This window comes from Oncorhynchus kisutch, linkage group LG6 (genome assembly GCF_002021735.2).
Source record: "Oncorhynchus kisutch isolate 150728-3 linkage group LG6, Okis_V2, whole genome shotgun sequence".
Lineage (NCBI taxonomy): Eukaryota > Metazoa > Chordata > Actinopteri > Salmoniformes > Salmonidae > Oncorhynchus > Oncorhynchus kisutch.
Window position 1 is genome coordinate 32,983,220 of NC_034179.2, and position 19,146 is coordinate 33,002,365.

General features: G+C 42.5%; 2 protein-coding genes across 3 annotated transcripts in view; one reads left to right on the forward strand and one right to left on the reverse strand.

The window, feature by feature from the left end:
* Positions 1-332: 332 nt before the first annotated feature.
* Positions 333-9,694, reverse strand: LOC109892124 (2-acylglycerol O-acyltransferase 2-A). The gene is made up of 6 exons (XM_020484545.2): positions 9,503-9,694; positions 8,435-8,613; positions 2,825-3,029; positions 2,180-2,354; positions 1,402-1,601; positions 333-890 (listed from the first exon to the last, which is right to left on the reverse strand). The coding sequence occupies exons 1-6, from the start codon at positions 9,594-9,596 to the stop codon at positions 736-738; spliced, it is 1,008 nt and encodes a 335-aa protein (XP_020340134.1). The 5' UTR covers positions 9,597-9,694; the 3' UTR covers positions 333-735.
* Positions 9,695-14,732: 5,038 nt separating this feature from the next.
* Positions 14,733-19,146, forward strand: part of LOC109892725 (microtubule-associated protein 6) — a 32,644-nt gene continuing 28,230 nt past the window's right edge. The window contains exon 1 of one of the 2 annotated variants that reach the window (XM_020485463.2): positions 14,733-15,835. In XM_020485463.2, coding sequence (XP_020341052.1) covers positions 15,120-15,835 — 716 coding nt within the window. In that variant the 5' untranslated portion in view covers positions 14,733-15,119. The remainder of the gene's footprint in view (positions 15,836-19,146) is intronic. The other variant, XM_020485464.2, reaches the window with a different exon arrangement.

The following is a 19,146-nucleotide window of genomic DNA, read 5'->3' on the forward strand; positions in this document are numbered from 1 at the left end:
TCGCAGTTGTAAATGTGAACTTGTTCTCAACTAGCCTACCTGGTTAAATAAAGGTGAAATAAAATTTAAAATAAGTAATGTCTCTTCGCTTTTGTTTGACATGCTCCTCCTATAAACTGCACATGTTGGTGCTCATGGGTCCTTTTACATGGAAATAACACTTACACAAGTCTCAAATCTCCCTGACAGATGTCACTTCAAATCCTCTTGACAGAAGTGAAGTGTGGATCTCGGATAATTATACTAGTCCCCAGTGTCCCCCTGTTACTATGTCCTGAGGAATGGAATATGCAAGTAGGCTACCATCTGAAAGAATTTGACATATTGAGCACTTTATCAGTGTACATTTTATATTTAAAAAAAACATTTTTATTTTGTAAAATATTTGCAGACATTACATTTTTATTAAGATGCGAAATAAGTAAATAAGTGCGGGATGGGCACATATTCAATACAGTGGTTTGCATGAAGGCAAAGATTTTTCCATATCTTGGCTAAGAATGTCCATATCAATTCATTGGTTTGCTTGTCTTCTTTAGTTTGGTCTGGATCCTTCAGTTGGTTATGGCAGTAAAGGTTTATCTGTTTGAGGAAAGTCAAGTGAGAGGATTTGGTGGTGCAACGCCAAAGGTGGTTTGGAAGCCTCTCTCCCCTCTCTTTCCTCTCCTTCTCCTCCCCTCTCTTTTCTCTCCCTTTACCCTCTCTCTCTCTCTCACTCCTGGTTGTGAGTTCTGCTCAGACGAAGCTAAGGTGTTGGTTCTCTGGCACTCCGTACTTGCCCTTGTGCTCCTCAAACAGCTGGCTGAGTTCTTCTGTGTAGAGCTGATGGAGGGCATCCAGCTCTTCCTCTGTGGGCTTTTCATTCTTCTCCACTCTGATTGGCCGTCCCACTGTGGAAAGGTCAAAGGGTATGCATGATGACATCACATTCAAATATAGGTTACTGTAGTAGTGCATAACGCGCAAAAATGTATTTGCTTTTTGGATATGATTTTTATTGAAGGTATTTGTTTCACATATGATGGCATTTTCAAGTTGGGATTGCCAAATAGATGTACACAGTGCCAGCCACTGTTGCTGAGAGGTTGCAGCCAACTGATGCAATCAAACTATCTAGCAAGTCAAATATATCCAATGGGCAAATGTGTCCCTCTCTGCCAGATGGTTTACTGCCAAAAACAACAATTGCCTTTGCAACATAGTGCCTTTTAAGCTAGAGAAAAGGATAAATAAATTGGGTAGATATAGTGAACAGCTACTGATAACCCCTCTGGCTTCAACTGGCAAGGCCCAACATTTCTAAAACCTTGCTTAGAGTTATCTGGTCTACTTAAGTATGAAATTGGAACATTGTCCTAGGCAGTAATTCAGAGTGACAGTGAAGATCAGACAGTGACTCACCCACAGTGTTGATGGGCTTCCTATAGGGTATGATACCAAAGCTGTACTGGAAGATGCCCCGCGCATGGAAGAGGGGCAGAGAGATACCCATGATGCTCTGCAGCTTGTCCTGAATCCAGCGGAGACAGGTGCCTCGAGGGTTCCCCACCTGGTCAAACAACTCGTTCTCTCCAAAGGAGAAGACTGGCACCAGATGGGCACTACGGAGGGAATGGGTGGAGGAGAGGAGGAGGGGAGCGGTGCGGAGAGGGGTGGAAGAGGTGAGTTGAGACAGGAGTTTTGTTACGGTCATCTCTGAGTTTGCAAGGTACAGTATATTTGTAGAACGCAGACCCATGCAGTTTCCATTTCACTACTAGGTGTTGAAGTTATTCCTAAACTACTCTACTATTGAAATTCACAAGCAGTCATGTAAAACACGTGATTTGAGCAAGCTTTGTGTATCCCACAAAATAGGTTGTGAGCGACTGTAGCTGGACTTGCTGTATAACCAGCAAAGTCAAGGGAAAACTGAATTGTGTAACACTGGTGTCACTTGACTCGTCCCTCTGCATGTCATACAGTGCTTGCACGCGGCCAATAGAAATTCCCAAAGGGCTTACACAAGTCACTATTTCAGGAAGCTGCCCACAAGTACACACTGTACATATTCATATCAAACTATGATGAAGTGATTGATACAATTGAAGTCCCTTGTGCAACCATGAGAATAGTTACAAGATTTCATCAGAGACAAAGATAATAAAATGTCCTTCTCCCCCTCTGGCACTGGTCTTACCCATGTTCCATTGCCAGTTTGACGAAACCTTTCTTATTGGCCAAGAGAATGTTGAAAGCGCCAGGGCGTGCGTCCAGGGCCTCGGGGGCTCCTCCCACTGCTATAACAACGGCATTCCCACCTCCCTGTCGACGTAACAGATAGCTGGCACTCTCCTTGTCCGAGGGAATTAGACCTGGGAAATACATTAGCCACACAGGTCAGGTGTTCGTAACAGTGGGGGGGAAATTTGGTACACTATTCTTCACTGTCGAACGATGATCAAACACAAAGATGTTAATTTGCATCATGCTGGTTGTCCCCAATCAATCAACTAGTGAATCCGATGTATTTATATTACCATCGTCTTTACAGCAACATACATTGAGCATACCAAACATTCGGGACACCCTCTGAATGGCACACATACAAAATCCATGTCTCAATTGTCTATAGGCTTTAAAAATCCTTCTTTAACTACTCTCCTCCCCTTCATCTACACTGATTCAAGTTGATTTAACAAGTGACATCAATAAGGGATGATAGCTTTTCACTTGGATTCACCTGGTCAGTCTATGTCATGGAAAGAGTTCTTAATGTTTTGTATACTGTATGTCAAAGTGTTTCACAGTAACCCGGCCTTGACCTAACCCCAACCCCACTAACCTGCCATCATGATGTAGTCTCTGAAAAAGGGGGCTCTGAACCAGAGAGGCAGCATCAGCAGGAAGCTGTCAAGGCCAGGGAACAGCTTCCTGAAACCTGTAGCGTACGTACAGAAGTTAATGAAGGCTCCAGCCACCAGCACCCCATGGGGATGGAAACCAAGGATGTAGTTCTTCCCGGGGTCCAAGTCTGCTGTCTTCACCAGCTGCAACACACAGGGGTTTCACTTGTGAATTCAATAGTCATAATAGATATGTAATTATATACTATACAGTAAACCGGGTGCATCACATTCATTTCTAAATCTGAATCTTTGTGAGAGATTTTCTGAAACGTTTCAAAGATATATTGAATGCCATACTCTCTAGGAAGCCTATGAATTGACTTCCAGGTATTTGGCCTATATCTTCATGTCATGTTCATCTCAAATGATTGCCTCGCCTGGTTCACCAACTACTTCTCTGATAGAGTTCAGTGTGTCAAATCGGAGGGTCTGCTGTCCGGACCTCTGGCAGTCTCTATGGGGGTGCCACAGGGTTCAATTCTTGGACCGACTCTCTTCTCTGTATACATCAATGAGGTCGCTCTAGCTGCTGGTGAGTCCCTGATCCACCTCTACGCAGACGACACCATTCTGTATACTTCCGGCCCTTCTTTGGACACTGTGTTAACAACCCTCCAGGCAAGCTTCAATGCCATACAACTCTCCTTCCGTGGCCTCCAATTGCTCTTAAATACAAGTAAAACTAAATGCATGCTCTTCAACCGATCGCTACCTGCACCTACCCGCCTGTCCAACATCACTACTCTGGACGGCTCTGACTTAGAATACGTGGACAACTACAAATACTTAGGTGTCTGGTTAGACTGTAAACTCTCCTTCCAGACCCATATCAAACATCTCCAATCCAAAGTTAAATCTAGAATTGGCTTCCTATTTCGCAACAAAGCATCCTTCACTCATGCTGCCAAACATACCCTTGTAAAACTGACCATCCTACCAATCCTCGACTTTGGCGATGTCATTTACAAAATAGCCTCCAATACGCTACTCAACAAATTGGATGCAGTCTATCACAGTGCAATCCGTTTTATCACCAAAGCCCCATATACTACCCACCATTGCGACCTGTACGCTCTCGTTGGCTGGCCCTCGCTTCATACTCGTCGCCAAACCCACTGGCTCCATGTCATCTACAAGACCCTGCTAGGTAAAGTCCCCCCTTATCTCAGCTCGCTGGTCACCATAGCATCTCCCACCTGTAGCACACGCTCCAGCAGGTATATCTCTCTAGTCACCCCCAAAACCAATTATTTCTTTGGCCGCCTCTCCTTCCAGTTCTCTGCTGCCAATGACTGGAACGAACTACAAAAATCTCTGAAACTGGAAACACTTATCTCCCTCACTAGCTTTAAGCACCAACTGTCAGAGCAGCTCACAGATTACTGCATCTGTACATAGCCCACCTATAATTTAGCCCAAACAACTACCTCTTTCCCAACTGTATTTAATTTTAATTAATTTATTTATTTTGCTCCTTTGCACCCCATTATTTTTTATTTCTACTTTGCACATTCTTCCATTGCAAAACTACCATTCCAGTATTTTACTTGCTATATTGTATTTACTTTGCCATCATGGCCTTTTTTGCCTTTACCTCCCTTCTCACCTCATTTGCTCACATTGTATATAGACTTGTTTATACTGCATTATTGACTGTATGTTTGTTTTTACTCCATGTGTAACTCTGTGTCGTTTTATCTGTCGAACTGCTTTGCTTTATCTTGGCCAGGTCGCAATTGTAAATGAGAACTTGTTCTCAACTTGCCTACCTGGTTAAATAAAGGTAAAATAAAAAAATAAAAATAAAAATGTGTATCTTCATCACGTGTCACCTGTGTGTTCTAGTTGTTGTTCGCCTGACTTCACAGGGGCTGTGAGTAGAGACTATCCTGCCTCTAACCAGTATTAACCAGTGTCGCATGTCTCTTTGCACGGGCAGATAGGAGATAAACAGGAGGAAGGATCATGCCTGTTGTCTCCCTTGATAGGATGGTCACAGGTTCTGGATGGGGGCAAAGTTTCTTGTTAGCTAGCCATGTGCCGGGAATGTTATGCCCATACACGTCAAACCAAAGCTGCTAAAAACACTTTGTATAGACCTCAGTGTTTGAGATTAGCAGTGCAAGGCCAATGAGCTCCAATAATCAAGTCCCCACCTATTAGTTATAGGGCTACGCTAACCTCTCACTAGCAAAACGAGGGTAGTCATAGTAAACACTAAGCAGGCTTTGGGTGGGATGCATTGACTTAATGGATTGAGATGATTCATTCAAGGATGAACCACCAATTGGTAATAACCCGTTTGACCTTCTCGTTCCTTCTCTTGTTTGTCTGTAGTCCTCTGTCTAATCATGAGATTTTGCTGTTTCCAAAAACAGATTACAGAATTAGTCAAGCTCTAAGACTAAATATGCCAATAATATTTCTGATTCTGTTGTCTGGGGCCATGCAGTCCTCTGATGTCTGGAGGTATATGGCTGACCCCAATATCTCAGCGTGGGGAATGCATGTTTGGGAGTGTACTGAATGTATATTGGGGAATGAAGCTTGATCCGAGTTTGGCTTATTGGCCAACAAAGAGGTCGCATGAGTGAGAATGGAGCACTAGTCATTGGTTGCCATAGAGAGAGAACACTGGCCAATTATTATTTTGGTCTGTACTGGAGACAGCCTCTATTTTTATCAGCTCTTGTTCCTCCATGTTTACAATCAAAATGGGTGCCCACTCCTATGCCCGCTGATACAGTGAACCTATTTTTCACATAATCTCCCACTCATGCTTGATATACAGTAACCTACATTATATTTAACTCTACCATTTGAACTCAGCAGAGGTTTTAGGCATGTTGTTGGATCTTGGCTTGGAGTTGGGTTCAAACATGACAAAAAGTGTATACATTCTCCAAATTCAAAGTGATGAGAGGAGTCTGTGTCTATAAACTATAGTCACTTGTTTTCAGTTTGCATGTCGGGGTGCAGGCGGAGGAAATGACGCTGTCATTAGGGATGGTAGTGGAGAACCAGACCTCAGTGAAACCGATGACACCCTCTGAAGGACACTGCTCTGTTCAGACTAACATTTGCTCTTTATTCCAGGCTTAATAATGCATGAAGTCAGATGCTCCGTTGGCATTTAGGGCATAATACAGGGGAAATTACATTCCAGGTTTGAAGAAGTGATCTTTGTTTGGTACTTGGTATCTGGTTGTGTTTAATGTACTGTATCTTTCCTTGAGAAATGAAGGAAAGTCCATATGAACTAACGACGATGATGCTCGTTGACTGTAAATTCCCGTGTGGAATCGATCTGTGTAAATTCACCATGTGGCATTCAGAACCAATTCATGTTTTGCTTGAGGGAGACATTACTCTCTCTAATACAGTTTTTCTCAGCGGTGTAGTGGAGGGTATACGCAAGTTTACGTCATAAACCCACTTATTTTTTTCTGCGTGCATTGCGTATACTCACTTCTTAATCCCCATGATGCATAGTAGTGTAGTGGAGGCATATGCCATATAAATTAACAAGGTTGATGGAACAGATCAGAATGTTTAGCTTTAAATGTTGATAAACTATACATTTCTTTACATTTTAGGCACAGCAATGTGCACACGGCGGTAGGCCTACATGCAAATATTCCAAAAAGCAATTTGCCGGGAAAACACCATTCTAAAATGTGCACCACACATGCAAACGGTTTCATGGACAAAGATGGAAATATTGTTAGAAATATAGAAAGAGGGAAGATCTAAAGATGCAAGAACTATCATGGGTTGCTAATATGACTAGGATAATAGGATAATGCCTTTGGCTGCTAGACAGTGAAAGAAAGTTGACAGAAAACCAATAGAACGCATCCGAGGAAGTCTTTATAAAGTAATAGCCTCTATAGGCTACTTTGAAGCAAGTTAAGACATGCCTCATAATATAAAGAAAAAAGTCCAGGTTTCAAACAATTTAAAGAACAAGAAAAATATAGCAATCCTAGCCGTCTTCTGGTAGATGGAAAGGCTTTCCCAATAACCTTCTCAATGAAATGTTAACTAGCTACAAACTAGCCTATGCCTACCTGTCAGAATGATATCATGATTATTTGCATCAATCCAGTGGCCATTTGACCACCAAAAGTGGTCTCTAGGTGTGGTATAAACATTGTTAAGGTTTACATTGGTATGTCCCACGTAGACTGTCCTTGGAGATTTAAACACATCTCTGAATAAGATAAACACTACATTTATCTGAGGCTAATTTCTAGGTCATCTGAAAATACCAATTTTATCTTTGATTACGATGATCAAAAGAAGCTTTAAAAAAAGAGACACTGTCACTCACTTCAAGCGAAAAAATAGGTCTATATCAAATCAAATTTGTCACATACACGTGTTTAGCAGATGTCATTGCGGGTTGTTGCGAAATGCTTGTGTTTCTAGCGCTAACAAAGTAACACAAAAACACCAAATACTGCAAAGTTTTCTAAGAGCTAGAAGCATGGGAGAACTGTCGGCTCCATTTTTATTACTGTCAGAACAACAATCATGGTTTTAACAATGGCAAAGAATTTATAATTACTCATGTGACCCGATTGAAAATTTGAAATAATTTATTGTAGATAACAACGTTCTGCATTGTAACTGGAAGGAGAAATACACTGCTGAGCCATTTTGTTGTTGATGTTCACATGCTTATCAGTGCTTATTAGTACAGAACAAAGTGCAAATTCTGACCAAGGGCAAGAGCGTGGACCCATCTCAGCAGAGACAGTTCTTAGGATAAGACCATTGATGATCAAATAAATTCCAACATATCTCTCAGCAGAACTTGTCTCTCTATGCACAATCCCTATTCCATCACTAGATGGAGACATCAACTAGCAACAGCTGTGGAAGGGCCCATCCCTCCCTCGTGTCAAAAAACATGCACTGACCTGAGCCCTGCTCTTTTATTGATAAGCCCCCCAAATAATACACACAAACACTTATATGTATTTTTCTGGCATCACTCCTAAGCTGAGACCTGACAAAGAATGAGATCTGACAGCAAATGAGCCAATTACAGTGGGATCAGAATGGGCAGCAGGAGGATGTGGCTATCATGAGGAGGGAGCATACATACCTCCACACAACAAGAGACCTCATTCTATAATTGGCATTATCAGTTGCACTGTCTGGCTGGGCCCTGCCTTCTCCTGTATAGAGATAAGGGCTGAGGAGCCACTGCCAGATCGCTGGCCTCATCCACTCTAGCCTCCAGTGAAAATAACACAGGGGGGATTTGAGATGAGGATGATAGAGTTTACTGGTAGCAAGAGATGTTGGGAGATACTGCCTGACCTCTAACCAATAAATTGAATAAAGGACGTTACATCTCCATAGTATATGCACTCCCACAGAGAATGTATGAGAATTGTCTGTATTTCTATTAAACATGTATTCTCAACTGAACATTAAAAAGATGACAACTCTACACTACAGTTCTGACTAAGTATTGTCATCAGCAGCTCGCAGTAAAATCAGTCAAATCTGTAAAGTCAGTAAAGTCATCCCACCTTGACAGGGAAGTAGTCCCTCATGTAGTCCCAGACACGTAGGTGGCACAGGAAGTGGAACCTGCGGCCCCCCTTAGACGGCGTTTCCCAGTCGACGAAAAACCAACAGGCATACAGCACGCTGATCAGCCAGAACCGTGTGAACATCAACACAAAGAACATCATGATGCAGCATGGCGCTGGAGTAAGACGACCAATGCAGAGAGACAGACCGACAGACAGACAGACACACACATAAACATTAGTCAACTGGGAATATTAGTGTTAAAAATCTATTTCACAGAAATTGAATACATGATTTGGTCGTTTGTATGAGAAAACAGTGGAAGTCTATAAGTTGGGGTGACTTGAGGTTGAGTTGCAGCTTTATGAGGTGAAGGGCACTGCACTATTAGGTTACAACTTAACCTGCTGACGTACTGAGCAGCAGAGGGACATGGAAGAGAGAAAAAGCTAGGCAGGGGTAGAGAGAGAGAAACCTTCTATGCTAACCAAGAATTGTACTACAACTCAAGCCATGAGTTTGACCACGTGACTTGAACAGATTAACCAATAACTAGGACCCAGAGTTTCTTGGTCATGAAAAACCAACACCAGGCAGTGAGTTCCCTCTTGTCCACTAGGTAACACTGATGTATCCACTGATGTATCCAATCCCTCTATGGGAGAATAAAAAGTGTGAATGGCCTAATGGACAAATCTATTGTGACACACACTGGCATGATATCATGCACGGAAGACCGTGGAGGTGTCTCCACTGTCGAACACATGTTATGTAAGAGTTAGTAAAGAGTAACTTAAGGCAGTGTCTTCTGCATGCACTTTCTTTGGTCCGTTTCAGGCACAACTCCATGGACTCATGGAAGTCAGCCAGCAGTGAGCCTGCCTGGCAACTCTCATAGAATTTGATTTCAGCTTCTCCACACCGAACAACCCATTAAATAAACAAAACTGTAAACGAGCCTCCCCACTTGTTACACAATGAGGAAGAAAGACTAACACCGTTGCACAGCACACAAACACACATAGACAGGTCAGGACAAACAGAGCAGAGACACAGACACTCACCCAGGCCCAGAAAGGAAAAGACCCACTGCAGCACTGAGGCCATCTGCAGTCTCCTGGTTAGGGGCAAGTCAGTAGGGGCAAATTGGATCTTCATGGTGAGGAACTGGAGAGAGCCGAGAGCTAGGCAGTGCAGGCAGATGGAAGGGTGAGGTCTGGGACTAGTACACCCAGGAGAGGAGTGAGCAAAGAGAGTCCAAAGTCTGCCTCTCTCCCTCTTTCTTTAGTCTTCCTATCGTTTTATCTCTGTACTCCTTTTAATGAATGGGTTGATTACTCAACCCATATCTATAGCTTCAAGAACTTTGATCTTGCTGTTACTGAGCAGCTATAAATGCCCTTCACTTTGAACAATAAACAAAGTAAAGTTATTGTACAGTGAGCTGTCAGCAACAATAGTGTGAAATGAGCCAGTGTACTTATAGATACTGCATACTTTGACAGCCTGTAGCCAATCAATATCTAAATTAGTTTTCCATTAAGTGTTTTTGTCTTCTGGTGATTGAACCTCTTGATATTCTGCTGTTCACCAATCAGTGCTCGGCCCCAATACGTTTTATCCAGGTGCTTATAAAAAGGGATTTGAGCAGTTGATTCACATTTTAGTCACTTAGCAGACACTCTTATCCAGAACATCTTACAGGAGCAATTAGAGTTAAGTGCCTTGCTCAAGGGCACAGACAGATTTTTCACTTAGTAGGTGTGGGGATTCAAACCAGCGACTTTTTGGTTACTGTCCAACGCTTTTAACTGCTAGGCTAGCAGCCACCCTAAAGAGAGATTAGCCCTGTGCTATCAATCTTTCTTTTCGGTGGTTTATATGATTAATTATTGATTGTGACTTTTCCATTTTCACATCATGTTGATTAATGGGTGGCTATCTATTACACCATAAACAGAAGAAAATCTGACATATCATAACTTTGAGGGAATATATTTGATGTCACTGATAACTATTCCTGTGAATACCATTCCTTATTTTTATGCTCTCACCAGCAATTTGGTGCAAATAACCCACTGGGCACACCACGTAATTTCAACACGGATAATTGTTTAATATTTGGTTGAGACATTGATCAATGAGATTACAACCAATATTCACTAACTTAAACAAAAGACAAAAGTGAGTTGAATTTCCAATGCATTATCACTATGCTTTCAACAATCTAAAAGTATAACCAAATTCCAACGGAAAAATAATGTCTGATTTTTGGTTTAGATGTTACCCAAATGTCTATCACTGTACTTTCAACCATTTAAAAGCACAGCAAAGTTCAAATGGGAATACAATGTCAGATATTTTGTATATTTATAGAACAGATTGTGTTATCACTGTGCTTCACCTAATAGCACAACCATATGACCTGGATTGCAGTTGAGACTACATTAAAAGTGTACGGCACAAGTGATGAATGCCGTTCAAGATTTCCGCAGATAATTAAAGCAATTGTGAAGATCTCCACCGACCTAAGATGACCTATGCATGCTATCTTGAATATGCATGCTTTATATGATTATAAGAATACGTTTATAGTTACAGTAACCTCAAAATGTGGCTATGGGTGAGTTACTCATTTTGAGGTTGAATGTTACATTAGTTTGTAAGATAGCCTTAACTTTAGGCCATTCACTGTATTAAAAAAGTAATATTGAATTGTGTTTGGTTGACAACACAATTTAAAGGATATGTACAGTTGAAATCGGAAGTTAACATACACCTTTGTTACGAGAAATGAGTGAGGAGGTGTGGAGTCAGGCGCAGAGAGCAAAAGATGTGGGGAAAAAACACGCTTTAATGTCCCGGAAACATAACATGAACCAAAAGTAGAAAAACAAATGATCAGAAATATAAACGGTCAGCGTGAAACCCAAATACAAACAAAATACACTCAAACAACAAAACAGACTAACAAGCCCGCACGAAACAGAAGCGGGCTGAACAAACTATATATAACCCTCCCCTAACAACCAAACAAGAAACAAGTGATACCAATCAGACAAAACCAAAGGAACACAGAACAACGGATCGGCGATAGCTAGTAGACCGGCGACGACGACCGCCGAGCGCCACCCGAACAAGAAGGGGAGTCACCTTCGGTAATATTCGTGACAGTACCCCCCCCCCCCCCGGGGGCGACCCGGGGGCCGAGGCGCTGGGCGATCCGGACGGAGGCGATGGAACTCACTCAACATAGATGGATCTAGAATATCCCTCACCGGAACCCAGCACCTCTCCTCCGGACCGTACCCCTCCCAGTCAACGAGGTACTGCAAGCCCCTCACCCGGCGTCTCGAGTCCAGAATAGCTCGTATCTTGTACGACGGGGACCCCTCGATGTCCAGAGGGGGCGGAGGAACCTCCGGAACCTCACCTTCCTGCATGGGACCAGCTATCACCGGCCTGAGAAGAGACACATGAAACGAGGGGTTAATACGATAATACGAAGGAAGTAATAATCGATAAGAAACCTCGTTTATTCTCCTCAGGACTTTAAATGGCCCTATACACTGCGGACCCAGCTTCCGGCAGGGCAATCGGAGGGGCAGGTTTTGGGTCGAGAGCCAGACCCTGTCCCCAGGTGCAAACACGGGGGCCTCACTGCGGTGACGGTCAGCGCTCTTCTTCTGCCTTATACTCGATCCATCCTCTCCATCATCTGATCCATGGCTGATCCTAGGCGATGGAGGATAGACGTGTGATGAAGGACTCTCTCCTCCATTGTAGGAAGAGGAGTGGTCGCTGCTCCTGCTGACTCCATATCGTGGTGCGGGCTTCTGTTACGAGAAATGAGTGAGGAGGTGTGGAGTCAGGCGCAGAGAGCAAAAGATGTGGGGAAAAAACACGCTTTAATGTCCCGGAAACATAACATGAACCAAAAGTAGAAAAACAAATGATCAGAAATATAAACGGACAGCGTGAAACCCAAATACAAACAAAATACACTCAAACAACAAAACAGACTAACAAGCCCGCACGAAACAGAAGCGGGCTGAACAAACTATATATAACCCTCCCCTAACAACCAAACAAGAAACAAGTGATACCAATCAGACAAAACCAAAGGAACACAGAACAACGGATCGGCAATAGCTAGTAGACCGGCGGCGACGACCGCCGAGCGCCACCCGAACAAGAAGGGGAGTCACCTTCGGTAATATTCGTGACAACCTTAGCCAAATACATTTAAACTCAGTTTCACAATTCCTGACATTTAATCCTAGTAAAAATGGTTGTTTTAGGATCAACACTTTATTTTAAGAATTTTCAGAATAATAGTAGAGAGAATGATTTATTTCAGTTTTATTTCTTTCACCACATTCCCAGTGGGTCAGACGTTTACATACACTCAATTAGTGTTTGGTAGCATTGCCTTTAAATTGTTTAAATTGGGTCAAACATTTCAGGTAGCCATCCAAAAGCTTCCCACAATAAGTTGGGTGAATTTTGGCCCATTCCTCCTGACAGAGCTGGTGTAACTGAGTCAGGTTTGTAGGCTTCCTTGGTCGTACACGCTTTTTCAGTTCTAACAACACATTTTCTATAGGATTGAGGTCAGGGCTTTGTGATGGCCACTCCAATACCTTGACTTTGTTGTCGTTAAGCCATTTTGCCACAACTTTGGAGGTATGCTTGGGGTCATTGTCCATTTGGAAGACCCATTTACGACCAAGCTTTAACCTTGCAGCAAAGCACCCCCACAACATGATGCTGCCACCCCCGTGCTTCGGGGTTGGGATGGTGTTCTTCGGCTTGCAAGCCTCCCCCTTTTTCCTCCAAACATAACGATGGTCATTATGGCCAAACAGTTATATTTTTGTTTCATCAGACCAGAGGACATTTCTCTAAAAAGTACGATCTTTGTCCCCATGTGCAGTTGCAAACCGTAGTCTGGCTTTTTAATGGTGGTTTTGGAGCAGTGGCTTCTTCCTTGTTGAGCGGCCTTTCAGGTTATGTCAATACAGGACTCGTTTTACTGTGAATATAGATACTTTTGTACCTGTTTCCTCCAGCATCTTCATAAGGTCCTTTGCTGTTGTTCTGGGATTGATTTGCACTTTTCGCACCAAAGTACGTTCATCTCTAGGAGACAGAATGCGACTCTTCCTGAGCGGTAAGACGGCCGTGTGGTCCCATGGTGTTTATACTTGCATACTATTGTTTGTATAGATGAACGTTGTACCTTCAGGCGTTTGGAAATTGCTCCCAAGGATGAACCAGACTTGTGGAGGTCTACAATTTTTATTCTGAGGTCTTGGCTGATTTCTTTTGATTTTCCCATGATGTCAAGCAAAGAGGCACTGAGTTTGAAGGTAGGCCTTGAAATACATCCACAGGTACACCTCCAATTGACTCAAATTATATCAATCAGCCTATCAGAAGCTTCTAAAGCCATGACATCATTTTCTGGAATTTTTCAAGCTGTTTAAAGCCACAGTCAACTTAGTGTACGTACACTTCTGACCCACTGGAACTGTGATATAGTGAATTATAAGTGAAATAATCTGTCTGTAAAGAATTGTTGTAGAAATTACTTGTGTCATGCAGTTCCAGCAGAGGCACTTGCTTGATCCTATTCTTCAACTTATTTTTGGAGATGGGAATCCAACATAATTAGTTTCAAAAGGATATTGAATTGTGTTTGCCTGTCAACGCAACCAAATATCAACATTTGAAGGAGATTTATCTTCTGCTTGGATAGTTCCATCATCTGTGCCAGTGACTTAGACTGTCTTCCATTCCAGTTTGTCTACACATTAATAATTTATATATTGGATTCACATTTCTATCCCAACCAAAAATCGTATTTAAAGAATAGGACTAAATCAAATCCAACACACTTTAAATAAGGTCTGATTTGATTTTAGTCCTATGGAGAAGGAGAAGAAGATGGAGAAGGGAATGCAGAAGGGAATGCAGTTATAAATATGTGGCCAAACTGGAATTAAAGCATATTATTAAGTAAAACGTTACTCCAAAGCCTCCATACAATGACACATAAATAAAGAAAAAAATGTCATCCAATTGCAGTATGGACAACAGCTCAGTTTATTCCCTATTTAATATGCTAAAGCACATCATCAACCTGTCATGCTTAATTACCTTCTTCAATTGTAGCCTACGTGAATGAGCCTACTACTAGCAGATTCTTGGTAATTTGCTATGGAAACATAAAACTATAATGGAATGGAATTGGTTGAAGCTTCAAAACGTCTCTCCTCACTGCAGACATTGCGTGATGATGAAGATGCCAGGTGATATTTCTCTGCTTCAATTCTGAACATCCATCCTGTCATGGGGGGATGCTAGCGCGTGGGCGGGGCAGACTTCCCTTGCAGTGTCCTGTCGTAGTGCAATGTGCATGACGGGGCAGAGCTGAGAGCAGCGCAAAAGGAAAACATCCGAGACAGTCATCTTTATATTTGGATCATGGATTTATCATTCGTCTATTATCGCTAAACATCGGAGATTGCACCATTCAATAACTCGGACATTTTGTTCCTCTTTAGCAGGATACCGGGGCCCATCAAGAGCCGAGGAGAGACAGTAATTTTCCCTGCTCGGATCCGTGGCATTTGAAGAATTGTATCGCGCGCAGGAGCTGAGTTTATAACCGACATCATGGCGTGGCCCTGCATCACCAGGGCGTGCTGTATGGCCCGCTTCTGGAACCAGTTGGACAAGGGGGACATTTCTGTTCCATTGGTTTTCACCAGGTACGATGTTTCGGAGATGCAGCATCTTAAACTGCAGCACCAACAAAAACAGCCGCATAACCAGGCACAAACGAGCGCAGTCGCCATAGAAACGCAACCCATTCACAGCGACCAGGCGGTAGCAGCTCGTGCGAACCCCGGTATCGCTGCGTCTGGGGAGCGCGCGTGTGGTTCTGTAATGCGGCAAGACTTTAAGCACTGGAAAGTGCGTCCTGAGCCATCTTGTAAACCTAAGAATGAATATCACACTCCCGAGATCCCTTTTAATAACAAGACACAATATCAGAAGGATTTCCAGCCGTGGCCCATTCCAAAAAGGAGTGACCATCCTTGGATTCCCAGACCCAATCCATCCATCTCCATCGGCGATGATCGCGTCCAGGATAGGTCCAAACAAGCGGAGGTTGACATCGGTGTAGAGAAATGCGAAATTGCTGACAAATTGCACGAAAAGGAAATCCTGGGAGGGAGTAAAAAGAATCTACCTGCAGAGAAGGAGGGTGAAAAGAAAGTTAACATCAAAGTGGAGCGAGAAGACGCGGCAGGGGCCAGAGGCAGGGCGGCACTAGATGCGCTAAACAGGCAGTTAAAACAGGAAGTTACTGGTGGCAGCTCATACAAGTAAGTTATAAACGCACTTCACAGGTAAAACCCAGAATCATACATTGCATCATGTCTTTGTGGAAGTTTAATGCGTTTCCAAAGTGGCTTTGCTCTGTGTTGCAGGTAAGTGAGTTCACCTTCAATAGGAGGTTGTGTGAAGGTCGTCGCATGTTAATGAGATAAGCAAATAGGCCTACATGTAAAATATTCCTGATATATCATTCAGTATCAGACATCAAACATGTTTTTTACCAAGGAATTCTAACCACTGCTTTCTATTCAAAACTTTGAAGCAGATTTGCCTAAATAAAGTAGCATGGATAAAACAGCATCGATCACAGAAATAGTGTAACAGTAAAACGTATTGTTCTGAAGGTCTTTATTTATACATAATGTTACATTCAAAAGGTTTGTGCTGAGGTAGAATTAATGTCCCTGTAAAACAAAATCTGTCTCTGTCCCAGTGTTATGCACTGTGCATGAATGATGGAGACCTGCCATGTCTCTGTCTGGCTCAGTGAGCTGAGCACTAAGGCCCGTGCTAGATATGCAGTTTACACAGACACAGCTTGGGGCAGCGGCAGTGCCATGTTTTTGTTATGCTCTGTGAACAAAGATGGTGGATAAATTGTTTAGTCATCTGCCACATCCCATTAGAGTTCCTTACAGAGTAGTTGCCAGGGAGTGAGTGCCACAAAGAGTTTGAGTGTTTGAGGATAACAACTTGAGAAAGTTTTGCCTTTGTTGTTCAAGATTCATCAGTACCACTTATTGCTTGTCCTATTTCAGTTCTCTGCTCAATTTGGCAAGAGTACAGTCCCATGACCAAGATATCACACTCCATAGGATTTATGCCTGAGCCTTAATGCCAAACACAGTACCTCTGGTCTGATGAATAGAAACACATTTCACCCAGTGAGTGTGACATGACAAAACTAAGCCTGACTCAGCTGTGAATTATATTAGAACACTTCCTTACTGAAGTTACCCACAAAGCATAAATTACTAACACTGAGAAGAGGGCTGAGAAGAATATTCTCCCTGACTTGAGGTGGTGTGAGAGAGGAGAGCAAATGCCTTTGATTTATCAAAAGCATTTGATTTAGTTGGCCGTGAACATTGTTCAGTAACATAACACGTTCAGTAACATTGGTCTCAGTGAAGGGGCAGTAAATTGGTTTAGGAACTATCTTTCTGACAGAACACAATGTGTATATGCGGACAATCACATGTCTAGCTTTCTTGAGATTAATAGAGGTGTGCCCCAGGGTTCCATTCTAGCTCCTGTATTGTTCTCAATTTGTATTAATGATTTGGAAATGGGATGCAACCAGCAAAGTTACATCTATATGCAGATGATACAGTCATATACTCATGTGCTCCTTCTCTGGTTCTGGCTGTTGAAGAGCTCCAGACTGCTTTTCAGTCACTGCAGGCCTCCTTTATGTTCTCAAACTGGTCTTGTATGTACAACAAACTAAATTCATGACCTTTACCAGAGCTCGCACTCAGCCAGAGAAGAGCATTGTCATATTATCCATAAAAAAGTGTCATCCTACAAATACCTAGGTATTTGGTTGGATGACAAGTTGTCCTTTAAAGTTCATGTGGATAATCTTGTGACAAAGCTTAAAATGATATTGGGTTTTCATTTTCCTAATGAAGCTTCAATCCCGCTTATGGCTAGAAAGAATCTTGTTCAGGCCACTTTTCTCTCTGTAATTGATTATGGTGACTTGTTGTATATGCATTCAGCCTCCTCAGTCTCCTCAGACTGGATTCTGTTTCTCATGCATCCTTGCACTTTAATACAAATGCTAAGTCACTCACCCACCATTGCACCTTGTACCAAATGGTAGGTTGGACCTCAACTTATATGCGCAGAAAGCTACATTTGTATGTGTTCATCTACAAAGCCCTTTTGGGTAAACTCCCTTTTTATCTCTGTAGTCTGGTCTCCTTCACCACCAGCAGTTACCATACCCGGTCTGCTAGGTGGTTGCTACTTAAAGTCCCCAGGACATTTACAGTATTAGGCAAGACTGCCTTCTCGTCTTGTGCACCAGAGGCATGGAATAGTCTACAATCCATGCTTCATCTAGATATGTTAGTGCCACTGAATTAATTTAAAATGTTGATAAAAGACTGTTACAGAAGAGTGTAAATGCTTTTTTAAAGCTGGATCATGTTTTTATATGTTTTAATTCTGTAATATATTGATAGTTGCTGCCTTCTTGGCCAGGTCTCCCTTGAAAAAGAGACTCTGGGTCTCAATGGGCTTTTCCTGGTTAAATAAAGGTAGAAATCTAATAAAAAATAAGTCTGGCAGCTGGTCACAGTGGAGAGCTCCACTGTTGTTGTGTCAGTATTGTTCTGCAGCCAGTGGGGACCAGCCCAGGGCGGAAAGAGACCTGCTCAGTCCTCACACGGCATGAAATGGCTGCATTGTGACAAGCAGGAGCCCTGAGTCTGCGAGCACTGAGAAAGAAAGAAGCAGGTCGGCTGTTGGTTAATCTCTGACACACACACACATTCACACACACACACGCATGATCACGCACGTGCTCACACATACACATATAAACACACACTGTTATGGAGAGCCTTGCCAATGGGGACTAGGCTCTTTGGGATGTGGGTGTCTGTGGACTGACAGACAGATATCCCAGTCTGACCGTGTTGAAGTTTACAAGTCCAATACAGACTTTTTTAATCGCAATATCAAATCATTTCTAGGTAACAATTAAGTACCTTACTGTGATTTATTTTTGACAATTTTAATTGAAAACAAACAAAAATAGCTTCTAAGCAAAGAGCAGTTTCTGAAGCAATAATTTTGCTAGGACTGTCTGGGAGTGGTAATGGGAAAACTGAAAACTAGGTGCTATTGGTCTATTATTTAATTTACCGCCAAAACTCCATCGAACCAAAACAGGCTGAAATTTCAGGCGGTATTTTCACAATATTATTCGAACCTCATAGTGTGAAAATATATATAAAACACAGGAAAATCACTTTTTTTCCCCTGCACTGGGCTTTTAACTGCTCAGAGTGGCTTCATTCACCTTGCTTTCATGATACTGTTTCTAATTGTGTATGATAAAACTTTGTGTCACTGTATGCCACTGCATGGTTGGAGATTGACGTGACATTCATACAAATGAGGGATGTGAATGAGATTTTCTGCATCTAGTGGTTGCTCCCAATTCAGCCATGTTAATGTAATTCTCCTCCTGGACCTACAACATATAAATGAGGCCTATTCAGAAAACCAGGACTTTTATCCAAGCTCTGTGTCATGATGTTCGTAGTAATGGTCGGACCAAGAC